Source organism: Salvelinus alpinus, chromosome 19, assembly GCF_045679555.1.
Source record: "Salvelinus alpinus chromosome 19, SLU_Salpinus.1, whole genome shotgun sequence".
NCBI classification, from domain to species: domain Eukaryota; kingdom Metazoa; phylum Chordata; class Actinopteri; order Salmoniformes; family Salmonidae; genus Salvelinus; species Salvelinus alpinus.
Window position 1 is genome coordinate 39,574,958 of NC_092104.1, and position 23,285 is coordinate 39,598,242.

General features: G+C 42.7%; 1 protein-coding gene across 3 annotated transcripts in view; it reads left to right on the plus strand.

Annotated features, from left to right (window-relative positions):
* Window positions 1-23,114, plus strand: part of LOC139545556 (breakpoint cluster region protein-like) — a 43,397-nt gene extending 20,283 nt beyond the window's left edge. The window contains exons 2-23 of one of the 3 annotated variants that reach the window (XM_071353474.1): window positions 3,437-3,615; window positions 4,334-4,438; window positions 4,638-4,823; window positions 7,550-7,657; window positions 7,894-7,951; window positions 8,199-8,251; window positions 8,420-8,560; window positions 11,374-11,495; window positions 11,601-11,766; window positions 11,926-12,045; window positions 12,260-12,335; window positions 12,434-12,538; window positions 12,688-12,762; window positions 13,285-13,382; window positions 13,493-13,624; window positions 18,598-18,657; window positions 18,979-19,088; window positions 20,019-20,158; window positions 20,297-20,431; window positions 20,581-20,686; window positions 21,185-21,347; window positions 21,521-23,114. In XM_071353474.1, the coding sequence (XP_071209575.1) occupies window positions 3,437-3,615; window positions 4,334-4,438; window positions 4,638-4,823; window positions 7,550-7,657; window positions 7,894-7,951; window positions 8,199-8,251; window positions 8,420-8,560; window positions 11,374-11,495; window positions 11,601-11,766; window positions 11,926-12,045; window positions 12,260-12,335; window positions 12,434-12,538; window positions 12,688-12,762; window positions 13,285-13,382; window positions 13,493-13,624; window positions 18,598-18,657; window positions 18,979-19,088; window positions 20,019-20,158; window positions 20,297-20,431; window positions 20,581-20,686; window positions 21,185-21,347; window positions 21,521-21,610 (2,528 nt within the window). In that variant the 3' untranslated portion in view covers window positions 21,611-23,114. Of the gene's footprint in view, window positions 1-3,436; window positions 3,616-4,333; window positions 4,439-4,637; window positions 4,824-7,549; window positions 7,658-7,893; window positions 7,952-8,198; window positions 8,252-8,419; window positions 8,561-11,373; window positions 11,496-11,600; window positions 11,767-11,925; window positions 12,046-12,259; window positions 12,336-12,433; window positions 12,539-12,687; window positions 12,763-13,284; window positions 13,383-13,492; window positions 13,625-14,704; window positions 15,146-18,597; window positions 18,658-18,978; window positions 19,089-20,018; window positions 20,159-20,296; window positions 20,432-20,580; window positions 20,687-21,184; window positions 21,348-21,520 lie in introns of those variants that run through there. The other 2 variants (XM_071353475.1, XM_071353476.1) reach the window with 2 other exon arrangements.
* Window positions 23,115-23,285: the final 171 nt, after the last annotated feature.

Sequence of the window (23,285 nt, forward strand, 5' to 3'; positions counted from 1 at the left end):
TCTCTAAATTCTGCAGCATTCTCTACTAAAAGTCCAGATAAATGTTTTCCTCTGTTCCTCAGCTGCTACAGTACCTTCAGAAAGTATTCACACCCCTTCACATTTTGTTGTGATACAGCCTGAATTGCACAATTGTAACCCTTTTGAGGTTAGTTGAGGGGAGACTGTCAGATTCCCTCTACCACCTTCCACCCACAGTGTTTGAGAGTAAAGCCGTTTTCTCAATGACTCTGTCACTGCACAGTGGAAACAGGAAAAGTGCATTTGCTCTTTGTTTGTTCCACAGAGCCGTAGCTGAGCTTCTTTGGTAAATGTTTTAAAGTGATTTAACTTGTGAAAAAGTAAAAGCATTAGACAACTTACAGGGTTGGTTCAGGGACAGCCATCCTAGAGTTGATTAGATTATATTTAATATGAATCTAATGTTATATGTGTCTGTGGGAGGCCGGGGGGGTATTTGTGTGAAAATTTGACCCTGTGCAGAATGTCTGTTTCCGCTTTGAAGTTGATGAATTGCTCAACATTCCGGACAGACCTGCCTGGACATTTCCTTAGCAACAGGCCTTGTAGTCCGAGAACTAAGCTTGATTGAGGATCTAGCCTATTGTGAAATCCTCTTCACTCAATGTTAGGATGTTTGCCTGCTTTTTCACGCTACCATGGAAAACTAATCTGCATTTTTTTTAAAGTATGGTTATTCCAGGGCCATGTAAATAACTCTCTGTGTCATTCCATTAAAAAATAACAATATTGTATTTCATATTAGTTCGTAAGAAATAACTTTTTTAACACGTTTTATGGATGATAACATTGGATGGTCTATTATCATGATCGAGTCATATTGACAAAGTTGTTGTGAAGGTGAGGAGGGGTGTGGCTGTCGTAAAAATGTTTTGCGTTTTTGACAAATCAACTGTACTATTTGTTCAGGCTCTGGTCTGGTCCCATCTTGATTACTGTCTGGTATTATGGTGTAGTGCAGCAAAGAAAGACCTAGCAAAGCTGCAGCTGGCTCAAAACAGAGTGGTACGCCTTGCCCTGAAATGCACATACAGAACTAACATCGACCACGTGTATGCCAGTCTTTCCTGCTTGGGGGTTGATGAGAGAGTAACTGCTTCTCTTCTCGTTTTTATGAGAAGTATTACTGTGATGAAAATTCCCGTTTTGTCTGCATAATCAAATAACATTCAACTCAGACACCCAAACATACCCCACAAGACATGCCACCAGGGGTCTCTTCACAGTCCCCAAGTCCAAAATGAATTCACAGCAACGCACAGTATTATACAGACCCATGATCGCATGGAACTCCCTTCCATCTCCTATTACTCAAGCAAACAGCAAAATGACCTTTAAAAGACGGATTGAACAACATCTCATGGAACGGCGAGGACTGTGAGGAGGCACACACAGACACACACTAACAAGCACATCATTTTTGTTGTTGTATTGTTTGTATATGGTTGTATTTTAAATCTATATGACTGTCCTTGTCTATCAGTGTTTTGTTACTTGTCATGTTTGGTATTTTTTGTGGACCCCAGGAAGAGTAGCTTCTGCAAAAGCTAATGGGGATCCAAATAAACAGATAAATATGCCAATTTTACTGAAATGTATTTTTGTCTGAATGATGGGTTAGTATGTGTCAATTGACAGTGATTTCCAGGCCTCTGTATCTGTGTGAGAGGAAGTGTTTTTCACCCATTGTCACTGCTGTTGTATAATCTGACAGACACACAGTGTGGCCTTTCACATTGGCTTCCCCTATATTCCCCTGGCCTGTCATGCCCTGCAGTGGCCTGCTCCTCCAGAGTAAACACAGTGGTTTCTCTCTGCAGGGCGCAGTGTGTTTGTTCAGGCTGTCATTGTATCTGGGTGTCACATTGTCAGACTGACTCGGCCAGGCCCCAGACACTTCACAGGGCTGGGTTTGTTCTGCCCGCCATGCTTCCGGATTCCTTTTTCCTGTTTTCTAGTAGAGGTGAGCTAGTTATCTCTGTGTATCCTCTTCTGAAAATACAGTAGGTTCTCTCAGTGTCCTGCTTTTTCAACACTGAGTCCTTACAAGCTGTGGTTTGTTTGTCTGTATCTCCCACACAGAAACTGCCAAAGATGATATACATTGTGGGTGAGTCAAGGTATCAATAACGGGGATTGAGCACTACTTTATGCAATTCTAGATGAGTAATCTACACAACAGCAGCTATAACACCAAAATAGACCACTGTGTTGCATTCTGTCTGCATACACTTCCTCCCAGAATGTCCACTTTTGCTGTGATTATGAATAAGAGGGGGTGTTTCTGGTCGGTTGCCAACACTTACGAACCAAAAAGAATAGGAAGAGCTAAGATTAGTCCTCCCTCTGTCTGCTCTACAAACGGAGAGGTCTACTGTAGCCTTCGCCACTTCCCTACGCCTTGGATGTATTCACTCAGAAGGAACTAGAAACACCACACAGCCACAATTAGACATGGTGGAGAAGGAAGGAGAGGAGAAGAGATAATAATGGGCGGACAAAGTCCCATTGACCCAATTATCTGTTCCACAGGTTACTGGTTTGATTCTGACCACTGAGTGATCAATAAGAAGGAATTCCTATTTGATTGCTCTGATACTAGTCTGTTCACTTCCTAGAGTTATTATTATTTTTTTTGTTGCTTTTTGAAATCCATTGAGTTGATATGTAAATAAAGAATTACTATGGTTAAGCCCCTGTCCAGTTGAACTACTGGCATGTCTGTACAGTTACAGTAGTTTGTGTAGCCTACTCAGAGTAGAGGGATTTACATGAATGATTCTCCGAACCACACAAGTGAGTCAGTATTTTCGCTGCAGTTCTCCTGGTTTATCCTCTGCTGTGGAACTGTCCCTGACTGTGTGTCTGGCACAGTCTCTGTGGTAGATTTGGCAGAGCTGCACACTGCTTGCTGAAGGTCAGAGGGGATTTGAAGCACAGAGACATGGACTGTATTGGAATAGAGCACACTAGAGGTTGAATGACACAGCTGTATTTTCAGCCTGTGGGCCATTTATAAATATGTTTAATATACAGTAGCTTCTAGATAATACCATTTGCTATACAGATGAATAACTTTTTTAAGCCCTTGTGTTTGTATGATGTGAAACCTATTGTGGCTATTTTTGTGTCTGCATAATGTTCTCTTCTCAACAAAGGATTATGACTAGAATGTTTGAGAGGGTGATAAATGGTCAACCCTTCCTAACTTCCTTCCACTGTCTGTTCAGTGGCATTAGTGGTGTTTTTGGATGAGAAGAGCACTTTTCTTGCCTGTGAAGTGATGTGGTCAACGAGAGAGAGATTCCCACTGTGCCATTGCCTGAAATGCCTTGCTGCCATGAAAATAGTTATTGAAACATATATTTTCAAATCCCTCACCTAACCCCCTTCCACCTGTGTGTCATTATCCCAGAAGCCCCCTACAGTGGAACCCCTCCTTCCTATGGATATCTGGAGCAGGCAGAGGAGCACCAGCAGCACCATGACCTCCAGCCTTTCAGCACCTCGCCCTCCTCCTCACCTCGCCTCCGCTCCAAGAGCCGCAGCAGCCGGGACACACACTCATCTGGCTCCCTGGAGTTCACCTTGTCGGTAATGTTATCACCAGTCCTACTGCCACACGCTTCATCTCCTACATTTTAAAGCGCCGGTCTCGGATTTTCCATTCAGTGCAGCAATCTGTTAATGCTCCCGTCCTCTAGCACTGCTTCCACCTTTCTAAGTGTGCCCTGGGCTCTGCGTGTATTTAATAGAGAGATGTTCTGCTCTTTCCAACCACACTTTCACTCACCCTATAAATCTCAACCACCCTTACTGTACTGTACCTAGCCAATCTCCGGTGTCCCCTGGGTCGTCATCCTCTGATGTGCTCCACTCTGATCTTCAAAGGTTAAATTCGGGGGGGGGGGGGGGGGGCTCTCTTGTGCCCCCCTTCGTGTTCAGGCTGTGGAGTTGTCAGAGCTATTAATTCCTGCTCTGCTCTCTATACACGAGAGCCATATCGACAGACTGTCAGAAACCTAACTGACTGATGCCTTTGACCCATCTAGTACTACAGGTCTCATCCTAGGCTAGAAAAACAATTGTTTCTCTACACAATACAATGGATCTTTGACCCTGGCCTCTGCTCTCTACATCTCCCACAGGGTTTCATTGAATGTGTTGGGTTCCCTAGAGAGGACGGTCTCCTTGAACAACCACAGGGATTTGGGAAGATCTGCTCCGGTTCGCCAGATAGAAGTGAAAACCCTGTCGGTCGGTCTGTCTCTCTCTAATTCACTGGGTCTCTCTCTCTCTCATTCTCACACAGACAGAGCTGGATCAGGAGAAAGAGTTGGAGATGCGGAAATGGGTTCTGTCAGGGATCTTAGCCAGTGAGGAGATGTATCTCAGCCACCTGGGGGCTATCTTACTGGTGAGAGACTGAGGACTTTGAGCTGTGCTGCTGCTGTTAAATCCTAGGCCTTGAGTAATCACTCAACTAATTGAATATGGCACACCTCACTATTGAACATGTTGGATAGACACACAGAGACCCATCCGTGTGTGTACACACACACACACACACACACACACACACACAGTAATGCTTTGTCTTGCATTGATTGTCCCAGCCCATGAAGCCTCTGAGGGCAGCGGCCACCACCTCTCAGCCAATGCTGACCATCCAGCAGATAGAGACCATCTTCTTCAAGGTGACAGAGCTCCATGAGATCCACAAGGACTTCTACGATGCCCTGCTACCCAGAGTTCAGGACTGGAGCCACAACCAGTGTGTGGGTGATCTCTTCCAGAAACTGGTGAGCAATATTATTGTTGTGTAAAGACCTAGTAAATGCTGTTGTTTCTTTTGTGTTCTCCGGGGGCTTCTGTACTCCAAAAACATGAGAATAAACTTCCCCAGCCGTAAACAGCATTGTGCTCTGAGTAAGCTGATATGTCTCCAGTCTAGGGCTGTTACGGTGACTGTATGAACGCCATACTGGCAGTCACGAGTCATGACCGAAGTCAAATTCCATGTGACTAGGCTTCTCCAAAACGGCGCTCTGATGCCACTGATGGTTGTATCCTACCAAACTTGTTAACGGCCAGTCACTAATGGCCTGGTACTCAGGGCTCTATTGTTCCTCTAATCACTCTGACATCCATGCAAATACAATCAGGAATCTAGTCATGAGAGCCCTGGCTTTTAGAGTTTAAGCAGAATAGGATCACCTGTTGGCAGTGAGAGACAGCTCCTCAAAGCTGCTTGTTGCATGGAATTAAAGGTGTTCCTGTAAGCCCATGTTGCGCAACATTCTTATAGGCTATCCTGTGCAATTGCGTGAGAAAACATAGTTTTGATGGCCTCTAGTTTTGATGGCCTCTATTAAAAAGAGGATCCCGTCAGCTTTCTATAGGCTAGGCCTACTATATCTATTTCTCAACTTTCCTAATATTAAGCACATTGCTTCGCTTTACAACCGAAGTAGCCTACCTGGCTGGCATGAAAATGAACCGCGGGGAAAGTGTCATCCTCCATTCACTATTCCACTACATATAGATAAAAAAAATTCTCCCCCTGCCCCTGTTCCAGCAGGTGCATGATAATGTTCCATTCTAAATAAAAGATAATTCCACACATATTTTATCTAGTATATGTAAAGACAAGATTAAATTGAGAGTAGTCTGATGGGTGAGAATATTATCAGTTGTGAATGATGCCCAGCGTGTGCAGTCTAGGCAAGAAACAGCGCATGCATTTCTTTTGCATGCAAAGTGTCCCGTAGCCTACGGCGCCCGTATCCTACAGAGCCTAGAGAAACATCTGTTCTTAGAAAGCCCAGTAATTTCGCAATCGTGTGTGAAAACAGAGTTTAGACTAGCCACAATTTAAAAGAGGATACCAACTTTCTTGTGCTGCTATATTTATTGCTAAATTCTTAAAATGTAAGCATATTCATCCACTTTACAACCGGTGTAGCCTACCTGGCACATGCAGTACCAGCCAAAAGTTTGGACACACCTACTCTTTCCAGGGTTTGTCTTTATTTGACTGTTTTCTACATTGTAAAATAATAGTGAAGACATCTCAACTATGAAATAACACAAATGGAATCATGTAGTAATGCAAAACGTGTTAAACAGATCAAAATATATTTGAGATTCATCAAAGTTCCCACCCTTTGGCTTGATGACAGCTTTGCACACTCTTGGCATTCTCTCAACCAATTGTTTGATTGGTGAGAACATTATCAAGTCCTTGTCAAATTGTGAATGAGAGACTGATGAAGTGTGTGCAGCCTGCGCAAGAAACAGTGCAGGTCTCATGCCTTTTCATGCAACCTTTTTCAAATCAACATTAATCGCATCATGCAGCCTTAGAATGTATTAAAAAACAAAACAGTGTATCACAACAGTGTATAGTGTATCACAACTAAAGTTGCATAAATAACTCTAAATTAAGCATATAGGAGGACCTGTTTCAAATGATCACTTTGTTAAATGCTCAACACAGAATAGCCGCATGTTCGCACTTCCTCGGAAATGGTTTGGGGAAAAATATCCTTTCAATTTTATTCAGCTTACTATAAAATAATATCAAATAATGCCACAGGAATTCTAAGCAAATCTTGTCTGCTGAATGAACTAGTGTAGTCCACAGCCATATGGCATAGCCAGATCAGAGCATAACATAATGGAGACTCAGAATATGCTATTCTGTTCTAATGAAATAGGCTACATTTTCTTTGTATCATAATGTTTCTTTAGACCTGCCTAAAATAAAAAATGTATTTATTGTGATGGTGTAGGCTATATTAAATGGATTTATTAGACTTTTTCAAATGTACATGTTCCAAAGGTCTGCATCAGTAGCTTGTCGACAATGTGTGGAAGCCTGGAGATGCTCAGCGTGTTTATGTTCATTAATGGTCAATTACCATCAGACCGGCAGTTGTTTGCATGACAGTTATCGGCTGACAAAATGTCATGACCGACACAGCCCTAATCCAGTCACAGTCGTCACTTTTAGACAAAATGCATCATAACTCCCCTGTAAACTTCACTTGATCATTTTAATAATACTGGAGGAAGAGATTTAAGGAGTAAAAAGTGGGAGTTAGACTGGCTGTAATGTGCAGTGGATGCTGGCTCCACATGTGAGTAGACTGCCTGGAGACATCTCCCGCACAGATAAAAGCCTGGCTTTACCACATGACAGCCAGTAAAGCAGGGCAAAACACTGAGGCTCCTGACTGCGAAGAGCTGCCTCAGTGTGACGGTGGAGAAAAAGGAGACACATGAAACAAAAGCACACAGACGCACAAAACGGATAACTTGTTTAAGACTGATAGGATGCATGTTATTTTTATTTTTTAAATGCTGTTTCTATTAAACTGCCATATCTCATCTGATCCCTATATGCAGCACATTGAGACGGGAGAAAAAAACAGAACTAGTATGACGAGTAGAATCATGAATCAACAGCAGGTTAACTACCACATGCTACATCTTATCTACTCTCTATTGTCTCTCTCCACTAAAGGCTAGCCAGCTGGGGGTGTACAGGGCCTTTGTGGATAACTACAAGGTTGCTGTGGAGACGGCAGACAAGTGCTGCCAGGCCAACGTACAGTTTGCTGAAATATGTGAGGTAGGTATTGCACCACACACAGCAGGATAGGGGGGGGGGGCTATTTGGGAAGTGGTGACTGGGCATTCTTAACACTCCTCACTGTGACCATTATGGTGAGCTTTTACATGGGTGATGTTTCTGTTAGAACACATGCTGTTGTTATGGGTAATGAAATTGTGTTACTGTGCTGTGTTGAAATGATGTTGTTCTTGGACACACTTGTAATACTTTCTCAATTCCTGTTGTGGTCTCAGAATCTTAAGGTCAGAAGTTCCAAGGAATGCAAAGACCAGGCCAAAAATTCACTGGAAAGTAAGTGCGATTTTAATTATTTTGTACTATTCCGGGTCAAATGAACTAAACCTTACATTTTAAATATCAATAGTTCAAGACAATGAATAATTCAACCCTGTAGTTAATTGAATTCATTTCAGTAAGAGTGGTACATGCTTAAGCATATTGAATTTGACCCTCAGCCTCAATGTGTCCTATGCTGTTAGTTCTGCTTTGCCTTGTCCTGCCTTGGGCCTTATGCACTTTATGAACCTTTCCCCCTCAGCTCTGCTTTACAAACCAGTGGACAGAGTCACCCGCAGCACCCTGGTTCTGCATGTAAGTCAAATCAACACACTGGAGATTTTTCCCCTTCGGTCCTGAATTTTAGATTTCTTTTTATATGGAAACAATGCCTCTTCACATCCATTAGAAGAAGTCATCATAATTGAATTTAGATGAATCCCCCCTCTCTCGCTCTCTTCTTTCTCTCTCTCCCTCTCTCAGGACCTGTTAAAACACACCCCCTCCAGCCACCCAGACTATCCACTGCTGCAGGACGCCCTGAGAATCTCCCAGAACTTCCTCTCCAGCATCAATGAGGAGATCACCCCACGCAGGCAGTCCATGACAGTGAAGAAGGGAGAGGTCAGTCAGTGTAAAAGGCTGCGACATCACAAGGTGACATGCTGTGTGTCTGCATCTCTCCACGGATTAGCTTTTTCTATGGCTTCACGACCTAATGAGAACATGTTTTCTTTCCAAACTAGATTTACATCGTGCATTCACTCACTCAATGTGTTTACACTTGCTATTATGGTTAGATTGAATGCAGTACAGCTTGTAGATGTATTTCTGACACAAAGTCTGGAATAGAGAAAGATGTATTAAGTTGGAGGGGTACAGTTCCCTCCATATACATAGGCCGGTTGTTTTCACTGCCAAGGACACATCCAGTGGTTTGACAAGTAGGCACATAGAAGCACAGAGTAGAGGTCTTCTCGGGTCCAAAAAGTTGGACCTGGACCCAAACAGACACGCAGATTTTTTTTAAAGGGGGACCCGGACCTGAGAACAGTCAAACCCGAACCCGACAACCGACCTAGACTCAACCCGTACCCTAACATGTCTGGGTCTAGACCGGACCTGAGTTACTTTATTTTTTTAATCAGTCAAGTTGCTTTTCTGGTTAACGAATGGGTCTTTATATGTTGGCTAGGCTGTCTATAAGTAAATAAATTCACCTTATTAGCGTAAAATAAATATGCTATGCAGAGCTGTGGTTGGGTCTACTCGGGTCTATCAGCTGTAGTTACATAGACCTGATGACAATCAAACAGGACCTGACCCGGACCTGAGGGAAAAGTTCGAATTTTGGACCTGGACCCACTCTTTGGGTTTTGGTGGATCCATGAAGACCTCTAGCACGGAGTCCGACAGCCAGACTCGGACCTGTGACTCTCTGGCCCTCCTTATATTGCTTTCCTATTTGGCTTCATTTCATTCTGCCACTTTGATGTCACATTGAAAATTCCCGTCTACAGAATAGTGTCCTATTACACAGCTTGTTTCAAGATAAGGAATCATCAACACCGGTTCATACATTAAGCATCTAAGACTTACTGTAAATTAGCCAATCACTGCTTCTCAGTTCCTGAAAAAGTAGTATAAACATTTAAAAGCCATGAGAACATTGTGTCTGGAAACTCTAATAAAACTGAGTTGTTAGTCAGATTCCTGCTGAGTCATCTCTGTGTGTCTGGTTTATTAGTGGAGGAAGTGGAGCGTAGAGGAAGCTCATGATAAAGTAGTATAAACCGGGAGGGCAACGGTCTCCACGGTTCTGACCAGGAAAGCCCATCGCACCGCCTACATCCCTGTCCTGGTTCCCCCACTCCCATCCTCCGGTCCCAGTCTCTGAAGTCTGTTTCCCAGAAATGACCTGTAAGCACGTCTTATCAGGCATCTGTCCACCCTTCCGCGTGGACGCACGCACTGGTTACCCTCACTCCATCCCCCCTGCTGAACTTCCTATATTATTACTGGAAACCTGCCCCACTATGACCATCAGACATCTTATCATAAGTGAACGTGAGACTGGAACAAATATTACTGCTCTTTTGTAGTATTCCACAATTCATAGGCCGGTATATGCTAAAAACAAAATAAATGTAGTACTTGTGACTAGCTAAAAGTATATACTTACTGTGGTTATTGAAATCAAGGGTTCATTTTAGTTGGGCCTCTCTTTCCAATTATCTCAAAATGGAGGATGACTATGTCAGAAAGTAACCAATGTCAATAATGTGACCATGAATCCATTAAGGACCCTCCCTAGTGGAGTTTTCCTTGTTTTTGCTGAAATGTGGTTAGGATGGGTTGGTAGAGTCTCATGTGGGTACTTTAAATATAAGTAGCTTTTAGCCCGAAGTGTATAAGGTCAGTATAAACAGTACATGCATCCACAGCCACGCTCTGGCCAAAGGAACAGCAGATTTCACTGCAGCACTCCCCAACCGCCAACTGGAATGGCCAGCCAGGCAGGATTATAGGAAGTTCCGAGGGGTATACTACAAAGCAGGGTCAAGGATTTAGTCAGCTAACTTCCCCAAATGTTCTGAAATAACTTCTTTTTTTCTTTTTTGGGGAAATGGTCATGGTCTAATTGACTCAACAACCTAAAACGTATCAGAAAGCCAACAGTTATTTCTGGTTGTTTATCAAAGTTAGCTGGCTAACTATAATTGATCCTGCTTTGTATTATACCCCTCTGGAATTAGGATCTATTCCTGTAAACACAGGCTCTTTGATAACAAAGCCACTGATTAACCTAACGGCCCTTAATTTACACGTTTTACAACCAGGTCTCAACTTTGTTTGAAGACAAAGATTTTCGGAGGTTCTGTTCTTTCCTTGTGACAAGAAGAGAATATACACATCCCAGCAGACACTAGAAGTTTGTTATTTTGCAGAACCAACAGACTGTCAGCTCAGATCATTGCTTAAGAATTATGTTACTGTTCATTGCAAGTAGTCATTTTGGAGATTCTTCTCCTGAGTCCTGTCGAGAGCCAATCATGCCACATTCACCAGATCGTAGTTCCACTTTGAGGCCATAATGACATGTTGTTGTGTGATGGTGAACTTAGGGTACATCAATTGCTCTATCATTTAATCTCTACCGTAGGATGACATTGATATTGAATCCTTATTCTTAATGTGAAAAATTATTCTGGCATGTAGTTTGGTTTGTTTTGCCGACTGGCATAAGCACCAGGAAACATCCTCTAGGTCTAGGACCCTCATGATCAAGAGAGAGTCATTGTAAAAAGCAACTTGACAGGGAAATGACTGGAAAACGGCTTTTCACTCTGGCGGTATGGTAACAAATTCTAGCAAATATATATATATATTATTTTTTTTTATCCAATGAATGTGTGATTCACTGTCTGCCCCTGTAGAACCGTCAGCTGTTGAGGGACTGCTTCATGGTGGAACTGGTGGAGGGATCTAGAAAGCTACGCCACGTCTTCCTCTTCACAGACTTACTACTATGTGCCAAGCTGAAGAAACAGACTGCAGGGTGAGTGTAGCTTTACTGATGGACTAGATGGTTTGTGTACTATCTTATGTCTGTGTGGTGTTCCTTACCTGTGTGTTGTTTGATCATTTGTGTGTTTATCTCCAGGAAAGGCCAGCAGTATGACTGTAAGTGGTACATTCCGCTGTCAGACCTCACCTTCCAGACCATCGAGGACTCTGAGGCAACCCCCATCCCCCAGGTCCAGGAAGAGGAGATTGACGCAATGAAGATCAGGATCTCACAGATCAAGAACGAGATACAGAGAGAAAAGGTGACCGCAGACGTCAGAAAGGGAGAAAATCACTGTTTGAGTAATATTGGAACCCTTGACCAGATCGTGGCTTCATAAGAGGAGCCAGCAATGACAGAGGCTGTGCGTTGATACAGCAACAAGTGTCTGAGTGCTGTTCTTCTGTATGTGTATGTGCAGAGAACCACTAAAGGAGGGAAAGCAATAGAGCGTTTTAAGAAGAAACTGTTGGAGCAGGAGTCTCTACTGCTGCTTATGTCCCCCAGCATGGCCTTCAGAGTGGCCAACAGGAACGGCAAGGTGAGCCAGCCACGGACTGTTTTCTCTCTCTCTCTCTGCACCTATGGTCCTGCAAGGTCATATCTAACTACACACCCTACTGTTTCTACTGTGAAATATTTTGGTCTAGGATCTGGTGCCCCCTACAGGTGTAGAGATGTGGTACAGCATTTCCAACAGGTCTATTGTGTTATACAGCAGAGGGCTACATGTTTCTGAGCTCTGTCTGTTTCAGGGCTTCACATTCCTGATCTCCTCTGATTATGAGCGTGCGGAGTGGAGGGAGATCATCCGCGAGCAACAGAAGAAGTGTGAGTGTTCTGTGCAACATAAGATATAGTTGCTACAATCCCATGACTGAGCTGATGGTAGCTGTCAGTCTCTCGCTAAACTCCATTTTCTCCTGCAGGTTTCAAAAGCTTCTCTCTGACCTCCCTGGAGCTGCAGATGCTCACCAACTCATGTGTGAAGCTTCAGACGGTCCATAATATACCAATGACCATGAATAAAGAAGGTAGGCCATTGACACGAAACTGATACAGTATTAGTAAGAATGGAAGGCTGTTCAGTAATGTAACTTATAGTGATAATAAGAGAGGGAGTTGTTTATTAATATTTGTTTTTGATTAAACAACTCCTGACTATTCACTCTCCTCTCTTTAGAAGACGAATCCTCTGGACTCTATGGTTTTCTGAATGTCATTGTTCATTCTGCATCAGGACTCAAACAGAGTTTGAGTAAGTGGCTCAGATTATGTTTTCCATATTGTTGGTGTCCTACCCTGATTCCCATGAAAGGAGTATTGCCAAGGCCGCCCTTCCATTCCGCTGTCAGTCCCCTCTAGTCCGGTTGTCCCCTGCCAGTCAGCAGGCATTCCCATGTGGAGCAGCTGCTGACGTAAAGTCAGAACTCACAGGATTAACGAGGAACACTGTGCTCCAGCCATGGTCGGTCTGGATGGAAAACCCCTGTCGTTTCACACTTTGTCCTAAATACAGTCAGGCGTACAGCTCACATGCATACAGTATCTCTTATCTTATACAAAATCTGACCTGTTAATCGAAATGTAATCTTCCTCTGGACGGGAACTATTTCCCTTAAAACGTAACAGATTCAGAGGGCATGGCAAGTTCCATTGTGGAGATTGTCAGAAAGTATGGTTTAACAGTGTAGCGAAAAGTACATACAGGACAGTCCTACTGGGATTCAGTAGCTAAGTATCCCTATTAGCCATGGTAACTGGATCTTCTTCCACACAGATCTCTACTGCACTCTGGAGGTGGATTCCTTTGGCTACTTTGTGAACAAAGCCAAGACACGTGTGTACAGAGACTCCACAGAACCCAACTGGAATGAGGTGAGGATGCCATGTGTCCGTTAGCACTCAGAACACAACTTCCTGGTGTCTATTATTCAGCCTGATCTGCTAGATTGTCTCTTACCTGGTTTTGCACGGTTTCCCTGCAGGAGTTTGAGATTGAGCTGGAGGGATCTCAGACTCTGAGGTTGCTGTGTTATGAGAAGTGCTACAACAAAGCCAAGCAAAACAAGGAGGACGGAGAGAACACTGACAGGATCATGGCCAAAGGACAGATACAGGTATGGAGTGGGGGTATGAAGCACATTTTGTGTTGCCTGTCACACCAGGCTACAGTGGCAACAGTGACATAGGTTAATGAAATAATAGGTGGTTTAGTTTATTAGGATCCCCATAAGCTACTGCACATGCAGCAGCTACTCATCCTGGGGTCCACATACAATGTACAAATACATGACAAAGTACAGAACAGTTATAGACCATAACAACATAAGATATTACATACAATTCACACAAAAAAGTTCAATAAAGGAAAGACACCAACAATACTATTTACACACTTCATATATACATATTCTTATATGAATATACAGTATATATTGGTGTGATAGGTGGTGAAAATTACGTATATTGTATGCCATCCCCAATAGCTGCGATGTTGCAGGTAATCCCACCATGTGTGTTTCCGTGGTGCGGAAAAGGGCTGTGGGGTCGCTGCTGGGCCACCTCAGCCTGACTGGTGATAGGGTGTTGTTAGTGTGACAGAGGGGGGATTACAGTTGGGAAGGGAAACGGGCAGACCAAATGTAGCCCCTGGCACAGATCCAACCAATGGCAGTGGAAGGGGGAGACAGAGAGCGATCCTTCGTGGTCTAGTTAGTGAAGGGTTAACATTGGATGTTTATTGAATAGGCAATCTATGTGTTGTCTCTTTTGGATAATCCACAGCCAACGTGGTCCGTCACATCCATTCAGTTGGGCGTGATGACCCTCTGGCCTGGGTCTGATCTGTTTGTGGAATTTTAGAAAAGTGCTGATTGGAGAGGCAGTCTGAACGTTGTGTGTGCATGTGTTCCCAAATGTTTGGGGATTACAAAGAGACAGATCAGATGCGGGAGGGTTTGGTTGAGAGGAAAAAGGGTCAGGTGAAGTCAGGAGGAGCCAGGGTCACTAGAACCAAAACAGATCTACCAACTAGTGATCCATGAGGATGCTGTAGGAAGCTACCTGTGTAAACCTGGGGCTGTTACCCACCCTGCAGTCCTCATAACCTCTGAGCAGCTGCCAGCGTGTGGCCATAGTCAGGGGAGGAGGGGATTCTCAGGAGTTAATCCACAGATCCATCTAGGAACTGGGACAACAGGGAGGCAGCGTGGTCGTGGGGCTGCCTTTGTTCCCATTGTTTTTTTTTCATCTGGTGTGCAAGGATTGATGACATGACAGGGTTAAGAAGTTGATGGGACACACAGACATTTTCCGGGGGACTACTGGACCATTAAAGGACTATAGGAGTCTCTGGATTCTTTGAGACAATACAATATTTTCTGGACTGCTGCCTTGTTTTGTTTGTCCCATTGTTTTGAACAGTACATTAGCTAGTGAAAGTAGAGAGTGAGATACTGAGTCTTAAGTAGAAGAGTATGGGTGAGACCTGTGATGAAGAGCTGATACTGGATCAGACCAGCAGTCAGTTCACCAGCAGCTGTTCTCTGGAGGATGAGGGGGACACAGGTCCCAGGAAGCCCCCAGGCACAGGAGCACGGCTGTGGGGCAGGGTCCGCAGCACTCTGCTCAGACAGAAGGTAAAGACAGCACAAATAGGAGAGAGAATGAGCTATATTTCTTATCATGGATGGTCTGTGCTTCGGAACAGAGAGGGTATTGTATATTTTTTTTATATCCTTCGTTGTACAGTCGCTAGTGAAGGTCTACACACCCCTTGCACAGTTGTCACATTTTGCTGCCTTTAATCAAATTAAAACCAAAAAGAGATTAAATTGATCCACCCCCCCCTACCGATCCACACAACCTACTTTATATATTCGAAGGCATTTAATACTTGGTGGGAGAACCTCCAGCAGCCATTACTGCTGTGAATCATTGTGAATAAGATTCCACCAGCTTTGCACAACTCTTAGGGCAACATATATCCATTGTTAGTCAACATTGCTCAAGCTCTGTACATTGTATTGGGAACCATTGATGTACATCAATATTCAAACCATGTCTAATTTTCAAGCCGATTTAAGTCAGGACGGAGGCTGGACCACTCAGGAACTCTCCACAACTTGGAAAGCCATTCAGGTGCGTTTTTGGCAGAAAATGTGTGCAATTGTTCCTCTAAAAAATCTATCCCAGGGTTAGGTATTCAGGTGACAAGAGGCAGGTTTCCCGGTAACTTTTTACCTAGGCTTTGCCCCTGTCATATTTATTTTGCTCCTGACAAACTCCCCGGTCCCTGCCGGTGGCAAGTATACCAATAACATGATGCTGCCACCACAATACTTGAAAATACAGAAGGTTCCCCTCTGTGTTGTGATGGTATTGGATTTGATCCAAACCTGAAGATTTAATTTAGGCCCTGAAATACATGTATTTGGTGTTGATTTTCTGTATTTTCAAGTATTGTGGTGACAGCATCATGTCATGGGTATGCTTGTTACCAGCAGGGACTAGGCCTAGGGAGTTTGTTAGGATCAAAATAAATATGATAGGAGCAAAGCCTGTTAAAAAGTTAGAGGAAAACCTGCCTCAAACTTCTGAATAGCTAACCCTGGGATTTTTATCTTTCAGCGGGACAATAACACTAATTTGAATGCCAAAGACACACCAGAATGGCTTTCAAAGTGGTGTTGAGTGGTCCAGTCTCAGTCTTGACTTAAATCAGCTTGAAAGTCAGAGACAATGTTTTAATATTCCTATACATCAATGATTCCCAACAAAATTGACTGAGCTATAGCAATTGACAAAAACAATGCACATATGTTGCCCTAAGAGTTGTGCAAAATTGGTAGAATATTATTCTGCCAGAGGTGCGTCCACTAAGTTTTTACTTTGGGGTGTGAAGTCATACTCAATCAAAACATGTTTGTTTTTTAAATTAATTTGGAAAATGTTCTACAATTCTATAACTTGAAAATGTGAAGTACATTGTGTAGATCAATAGGAAGAAAATCCAATTTAATCCCTTTTTAGATTTCATTTTAAGCCAGACAAATGTGACAACTGTACAAGGCGTGTGTAGACTTTCACTAGGCACTGTATATCATTTACATTTCAGTAATTTAGCAGACACTCTTATCCAGAGTGACTTACAGTTACTGCATTCATCTTAAGATAGCTAGGTGGGACAACTACATATCACAGGCATAAAGTAAAATTTTCCTCAAAGTAGCTATCAGTCAAGTTTGAGGTGAGGACTCTGCTGTCCTAGCTTCAAGGGGAAGCTGGTTCCTCCATTGGGGTGCCAGGACAGAGAAGAGCTTGGACTGGACTGAGCTACCCTCCAGTAGGGGTGCGAGGGCCAAGAAGAGACCTGAGGTGTCAGAATGGAGTGCTCGGGTTGGGGTGTAGGGTTTGAGCAGAGCCTGAAGGTAGGGAGGGGCAGTTCCTATTGCTGTTCCGTAGTTAAGCACCATCGTCTTGTAGTGGATACAAGCTTCGACTGAAAGCCAATGGAGTGTGTGGCTGAGCGGGGTGACATGAGTGAACTTGGGAAGGTTGATAACCAGGCAGGCTGCAGCGTTCTTGATAAGTTACAGGGGTTTGATGGCACAAGGGGGGAGCCCAGCCAACAGTGAGTTGTAGTAGTCCAGACGGCAGAGGACAAGTGCCTGGATTAGGACCTGCGCCGCTTCCTGTCTGAGGTAGGGTCATACTCTACGGATATTGTAGAGCATGAACCTGCAGGAGCGAGTCATTGATTTTGTTTGCAGAGAACGACATGGTGTTGTCCAGGGTCAAGCCAAGGTTCTTTACACTCTGGGAGGGCGACACTGTGGAGTTGTCAACCATGATGGAGAGGTCGTTGAGCGGGCAGGCCTTCCCTGGGAGGTAGAGCAGCTCCTTCTTGTCGAGGTTGAGCTTTAGGTGGTGGGCTGACATCTGCGATATCTGCCAGGCACGCAGAGATGCGTGTAGCCACCTGGGTGTCAGAAGGGGGGGAAGGAGAAAAGTAGTTGAGTGTCATCCGCATAGCAATGATAAGCGAGATCATGTGAGGATATGAAGGAGCCGGATAACTTGGTGTAGTACTGAGAGTACGTGATGCAGACACAGATCCTCTCTATGTCACCTGGTAGGAGCGGTCTGCCAGGTAGGATGCAATCCAAGAGTGTGCAGAGCCTGAGAAGCTGAGCCCTGAGAGGGTGGAGAGGAGGATTGATGATTCACGGGGCCGAAGGCAGCGGATAGATCTATGAGGATGAGAACAGAGGAGAGAGAGTCTGCATTGGCAGTGCTGAGAGCCTCCGTGACCCAGATTGGAATCTGGAAAAAAAAAAAAAGCATATCCTTTAAGTATCCTTGAATGTGTTTATACAGTATTCTCATACTTAATACATAATGCTATTTTCTTTCGATAAACCCACTGCATTATGTAAGAAGAACTTGATGTCCACAGAACAAAAATACAATTATTTTCGGGATTAGATTGAGTATCTATATGTTGGTCCCTAGGGTGAGATGACATCTGTCATGTTAGCATTATCTATCACAATACTTGTGCCTGTTGGCAACTTGGCATTAGTCACATGATTAAAATAGATCAGTGACATGAGTTGACACTAGTCAATCATATGAAATTTGTGAGGATAAGGGCAAGTGAAGGGTAATTGTTACGTAAGACCCAGGCTTGCTGATTGGGGAGAAAGACAAAATAACAATCTTTTCTCTTTGAATCCATCATTTTGTAAATCTTTTGCTTTGCTTCAGTGAAATTATACAATTTCCAATCTAATAGTTTCATTGAAGGTTTATTTTTATATTGTGCTTTAGATTAATTGGAAAGGATCAAGAGGCTAACTGTGCTAAACATTCATACAAAGCGGGATTTTGAGAGGTTTAAATATGTCATTGGTTCTTAATAATGGATTGACTTTCATTACTAGAGTACTATAACATGTCTGTACTGCAAATAAAGACTGCATCAGTCCTACCACGCCATCATGTTGTCCACACACTGTCTGTCAGAGCAGTTCGTCTTTACTGGGTTAGATGATTGCTCTGATTTGATAGATGTCTCCATATTTTCCAGCTGGATCCTCAGACGCTACAAACCAAAGACTGGCAAAGAACAGTCATCACCATGAACGGGGTACGTATTACCTGCCTAAATTGAAACAATTATCACTGTTTTTCACAAAGCTTTCTGAAACCACACTGCCTTACTTTTTTTGTTTAGCAAAAGTACTCTTTTGGCACAACTTTACATTGGCATTACTCCAGTGGCCAGTGTAAGCGTTGTTAAATAAGTTATGTATATAACATGGTAATTACATGGGTTTTTCCACTAATAGTTACTGTGTAATACAGACTTCAATATTACGTATATTTAAGTTTTCTGTGTGGATCAGGATACATGCAGTACTCTTAATTTCACTGACTCCTGGCTAATTCTTAACTTCTCTTGGTAAAGATTGAGGTGAAGCTGTCAATGAAGTTCACCAGCAGAGAGTTCAGTCTGAAGAGAATGCCCTCGCGGAAACAGTCGGGCGTGTTTGGAGTGAAAATCAGTGTTGTAACCAAGTGAGTGAATAGTGTGTGTTTGTTAGCCTCTGTATAATCTCCGCACCCAGATCCAAATCATACTTTAGGATTTTGGCAATGAAACCATTTTTATGTCTCTGCGTGCAGTCTGACGAAAGTTGCTAACTAGCATTAGTGCAATGCCTGGAAGTCTATGGTAACTGCTAGCATGCTAGTAGATACCATATACTTCTAGTCATTGCGACATTGGCTTGCGAAATTACCTCGAACTTGCTTCGTACTGGATGCAGAGACATACAAACGGTATCCATGAGTTCATCTGACTCTGGGGAAGTAGATAAAGGGCTCGATTGCCAAAATCCCGAAGTATCCCTTTAAGCCTGTCATGAAGGACTAGCCTCATGTAATGCATGCCACATTTCTATGACCACCACAGATCAGACCTAATATTGTCAAATGAATGGGATACCTCCTCCTACCTCCTTCACTTTAATCCAAAAACAACAGTGAACGGTCAGGAATAACTTTCAAAAGACATGCCTTGTTTGGGATTTTCTATTTTCACAGGGACCATAAGTCTCTCATGATCGTTTGTAAAATAACTAAAGCCCCCTATGGGCAGGGTCTATTTGAGAAACCTTTTATAGTGCTAAAGATGCAATACTGCAGGATGGAGGTCTTTCTCAGTGTTTGCTTTACTCCGAAAGTAGAAAGAAAAGATGGGTCATTTATTCATACTTGGGAACAAGTATTACATATCAAAATTGAAAAATACTATTGGGTTCAGTTTATGCACTACCACAATAAAACAAACACCAGGTGTGTACTGAAGTAAGAAATGAGACACAGTTTTGCAGTCACAGGTATTTTGACTCATTAGTGTAAAGCACTAGACTTCTCTTGTTTCCTGCATTAATCCAATTTTAATCCTGCATTAAGTGTAACCATGTGTGTGTTTGACCTCGACAGACGGGAGCGGTCTAAGGTGCCCCTCATCGTGAAGCAGTGTGTAGAGGAGATAGAGCGCCGCGGCATGGAGGAGGTAGGAATCTACCGGGTCTCCGGGGTGGCTACAGACATCCAGGCCCTGAAGGCTGCATTTGATGCCAGTGAGTACAACGACTTTGGATCTCTTCCTTAGCAAATAATACATCATGCTATACAATGAATGTTTTACTATTATTCATACCGGCTTGCAACTTACTGTTCCCCCTGTTTATCGTTCAATCCCTTCCTCTGATTAACAGACAATAAGGATGTGTCGGTGATGATGAGTGAGATGGATGTGAATGCCATTGCTGGAACGCTGAAGCTGTATTTCCGTGAGCTGCCGGAACCTCTTTTCACAGATGACCTGTACCCCAACTTCGCTGGAGGCATCGGTCAGTCTCTCCTTGTGACCTCAAAAAGGCTTACTATGGCATTTAGTCTCATCATAGTGAATACAACATAAGAGTGACATTTAACAAACCATTAAACATCAATCAGGTAGTATAAAAAATACTAAAACAATTGTGTCCTCCTCTTGCAGCCCTGTCAGACAGTGTGGCTAAGGAGAGCTGTATGCTGCACCTGCTGCTGTCACTCCCAGAACCCAACCTGGTCACCTTCCTCTTCCTGCTGGATCACCTGAAGAGGTATACTCCCCACAGTGACATCATGTTTGATCCTGTCACATTAACAGTCTAGTGCTGAGTGATTAACCGATCACTTTGTTTTTTGGGGTTATTAAACAACTAATTGACCGATGTCGGTTCATTTACTTGAATTCCATTTAGTTCGTTTTTTTTGTGAGCCCAACATGTGTTTCTCTAGAGTGAAATCAAATCATTCATGAAATAAATCAATTCAAGAACTATGTGGGACGCTAGGCTGAAGGGAGTTGTTGTTTTCATTAAGCAAATATTAAACCTAGGTCAAAGCAGAAACGGGGATAATTAACTACAATCTCAAACGGATCAGAGAGGAAGAGGCAAAGCAAGAAGTTCCACTCGCCAACATATGCCCAAAATAAGCCCAGTGCGTTTTGATGGGTTTATTTTGGACCTAAGCTTGTCGCCTGCCTTCCCGCCTTTGGGACAACGACTCCCATTGTTAGGGCAGAGACACTTATGATATCCTCTGTGTTCTTACAGGATTGCTGATAATGAGAGCATTAATAAGATGTCTTTTCACAACCTGGCCACGGTCTTTGGTCCAACCCTGCTCCGCCCATCTGAGAAAGACAGCAAGATCCCAGCCAATGCCACGCAACCCATCACTATGAATGACAACTGGTCACTGGAGGTTATGTCACAGGTACTGCCAAAATCTGTGGAGAAAATCTGTGGAGACCTGTGTCTTTTGGAACGTCAATGTTGATTTTGTTGCAGAGGTAGATTCAGAGGTATTCATGGAGCCCAAAATTATGTGCTATGGTTCTAATAATCTGTTTCCTTTGCTCTTTCCCGCTTCCCCTTCTGTCTCTGTAGGTACAGGTCCTACTGTATTTCCTTCAGCTTCAGAGCATCCCAACACCGGACAGCAAACGTCAAAGCATCCTCTTCTCCACTGAAGTATAGCGAGAGCATGGACATTTCCATCTGTGAAAAACTGAGGGAGGAAGAAGTGGACAAAAGTATGCCTTCCATGGTAAATTGTTGACTGCTGGAGCTGATGAACACTGGCTGGATTGGCTGGATTACAGGGCACCTACTCTATATGGCCCACCAGAGGGAGTCAACAGCACATTTCAGATTGGATCAAATACAGTACTTTATGATTATGATCATGCTTATCTTGCTGACCTTAAAACTGTCTTACATCAAACACAAAAAGCCATTTAATATGGTCAAAGACCAGACCATTCCTTTATTTGATTTTTAATTGAAAACCAATTTTTACCAGATGAAGTGATGCAAATTGTCATCTTCATGATCCCTCATATTAAGTGTGCTGAGCACTTACAGATAGGTAAAAGATTTTGACACACTATCTGACAATCAACTCATTTTAGAGGCACTGATGAGCACAATTATCAAAATGGTAAGATGGTTACAGTTCTTATTATGGCATAAGGCCTGTTTCATAAATTGTTGGCACAATTGAGGGTTACAAACTCCAATCTTTTCCCTGCTGAAGCTATTGTAGGAAAATGTGTATTCACCAGGTGTTTATGCGTATGCTCTCTTTATTTAGTAAGGAATGTGAGACTGATCAAACTTATGTAGGTATATTTAACATGCAGGCATGTTGACTTAAATGTGTTTTGGAATACTTTTCTCTTCAAATAACTGCGGTTTGTGAGTTTCTGTTAAAAGATTTCTGGGAGGTTGTACTTAGTTAAACAGTGGACCTCAACCATATCTCAGAATTGTGTTTTTTGTTCATTAGCTTATAGGGACCTGAAAGCTGGATACTGCTAAATCTTGCTAAATCTATGTTGTAAGACCAGCAGCATTAAGTAGTAGGCTTAAATGTTTAAGTACAATTATGACAGTCCTACATTTTCCTTAAGAATTTATATTTTGATCTTATTCAATTAGAGATCATTCATCTGAACACACCACCCCTTTACTGGAGGAATTTAGTTTTTTTTATTTCAGATGGGTGAAATCAAAGACTATTCAGTGCTGTCACGTGGAAATTAGACAGGAATAGCACTGATAAGCTTTGGCTCTTTATTCAATTTTAGTGGTAGCCTACCTTGGTAGTGATCCACTAATATCCAAATCTCCTGGGTATGAAAACAAATAATGGGCATTGTGAAGGGCACCATTGTCTTCTGTTGTGTTATTTTGTTTCTAGCTAAATATATAAAGGGTTTACTGTTCTCTGCCTGGTGAGCTGTAACTTTGAAAGCCCTTAAAAATGTATCTGTGCTTGCAAAATGAAAATAATTCCAAATGTTTACAGATATCTCAATTAAGATGTTAAGATATGATACCACATATGAAACTGTTAGACTACAAACAGTCAGTTAGCCTATCAGCAATCACATAATTTACATTTCTTCATGTCAGACAGTTGTAGTCATTATTCCAAGAAAGTCTAATTTATGTAGCTACAATAAAGAGTTGATTCCCATGTGCTTTGTATTTTTTATCTTGATTCTCTGCAATCTGAAATCACAATTTAAGATTATTTAACATGATTATTGAACAAGTGTTGTGTCAGTAGAATAAGATTTTTGTTATTTTCTACACTTATTATATATATACATGTTCTTTATTAATATAGAGCTGGGCTCTAGATGTA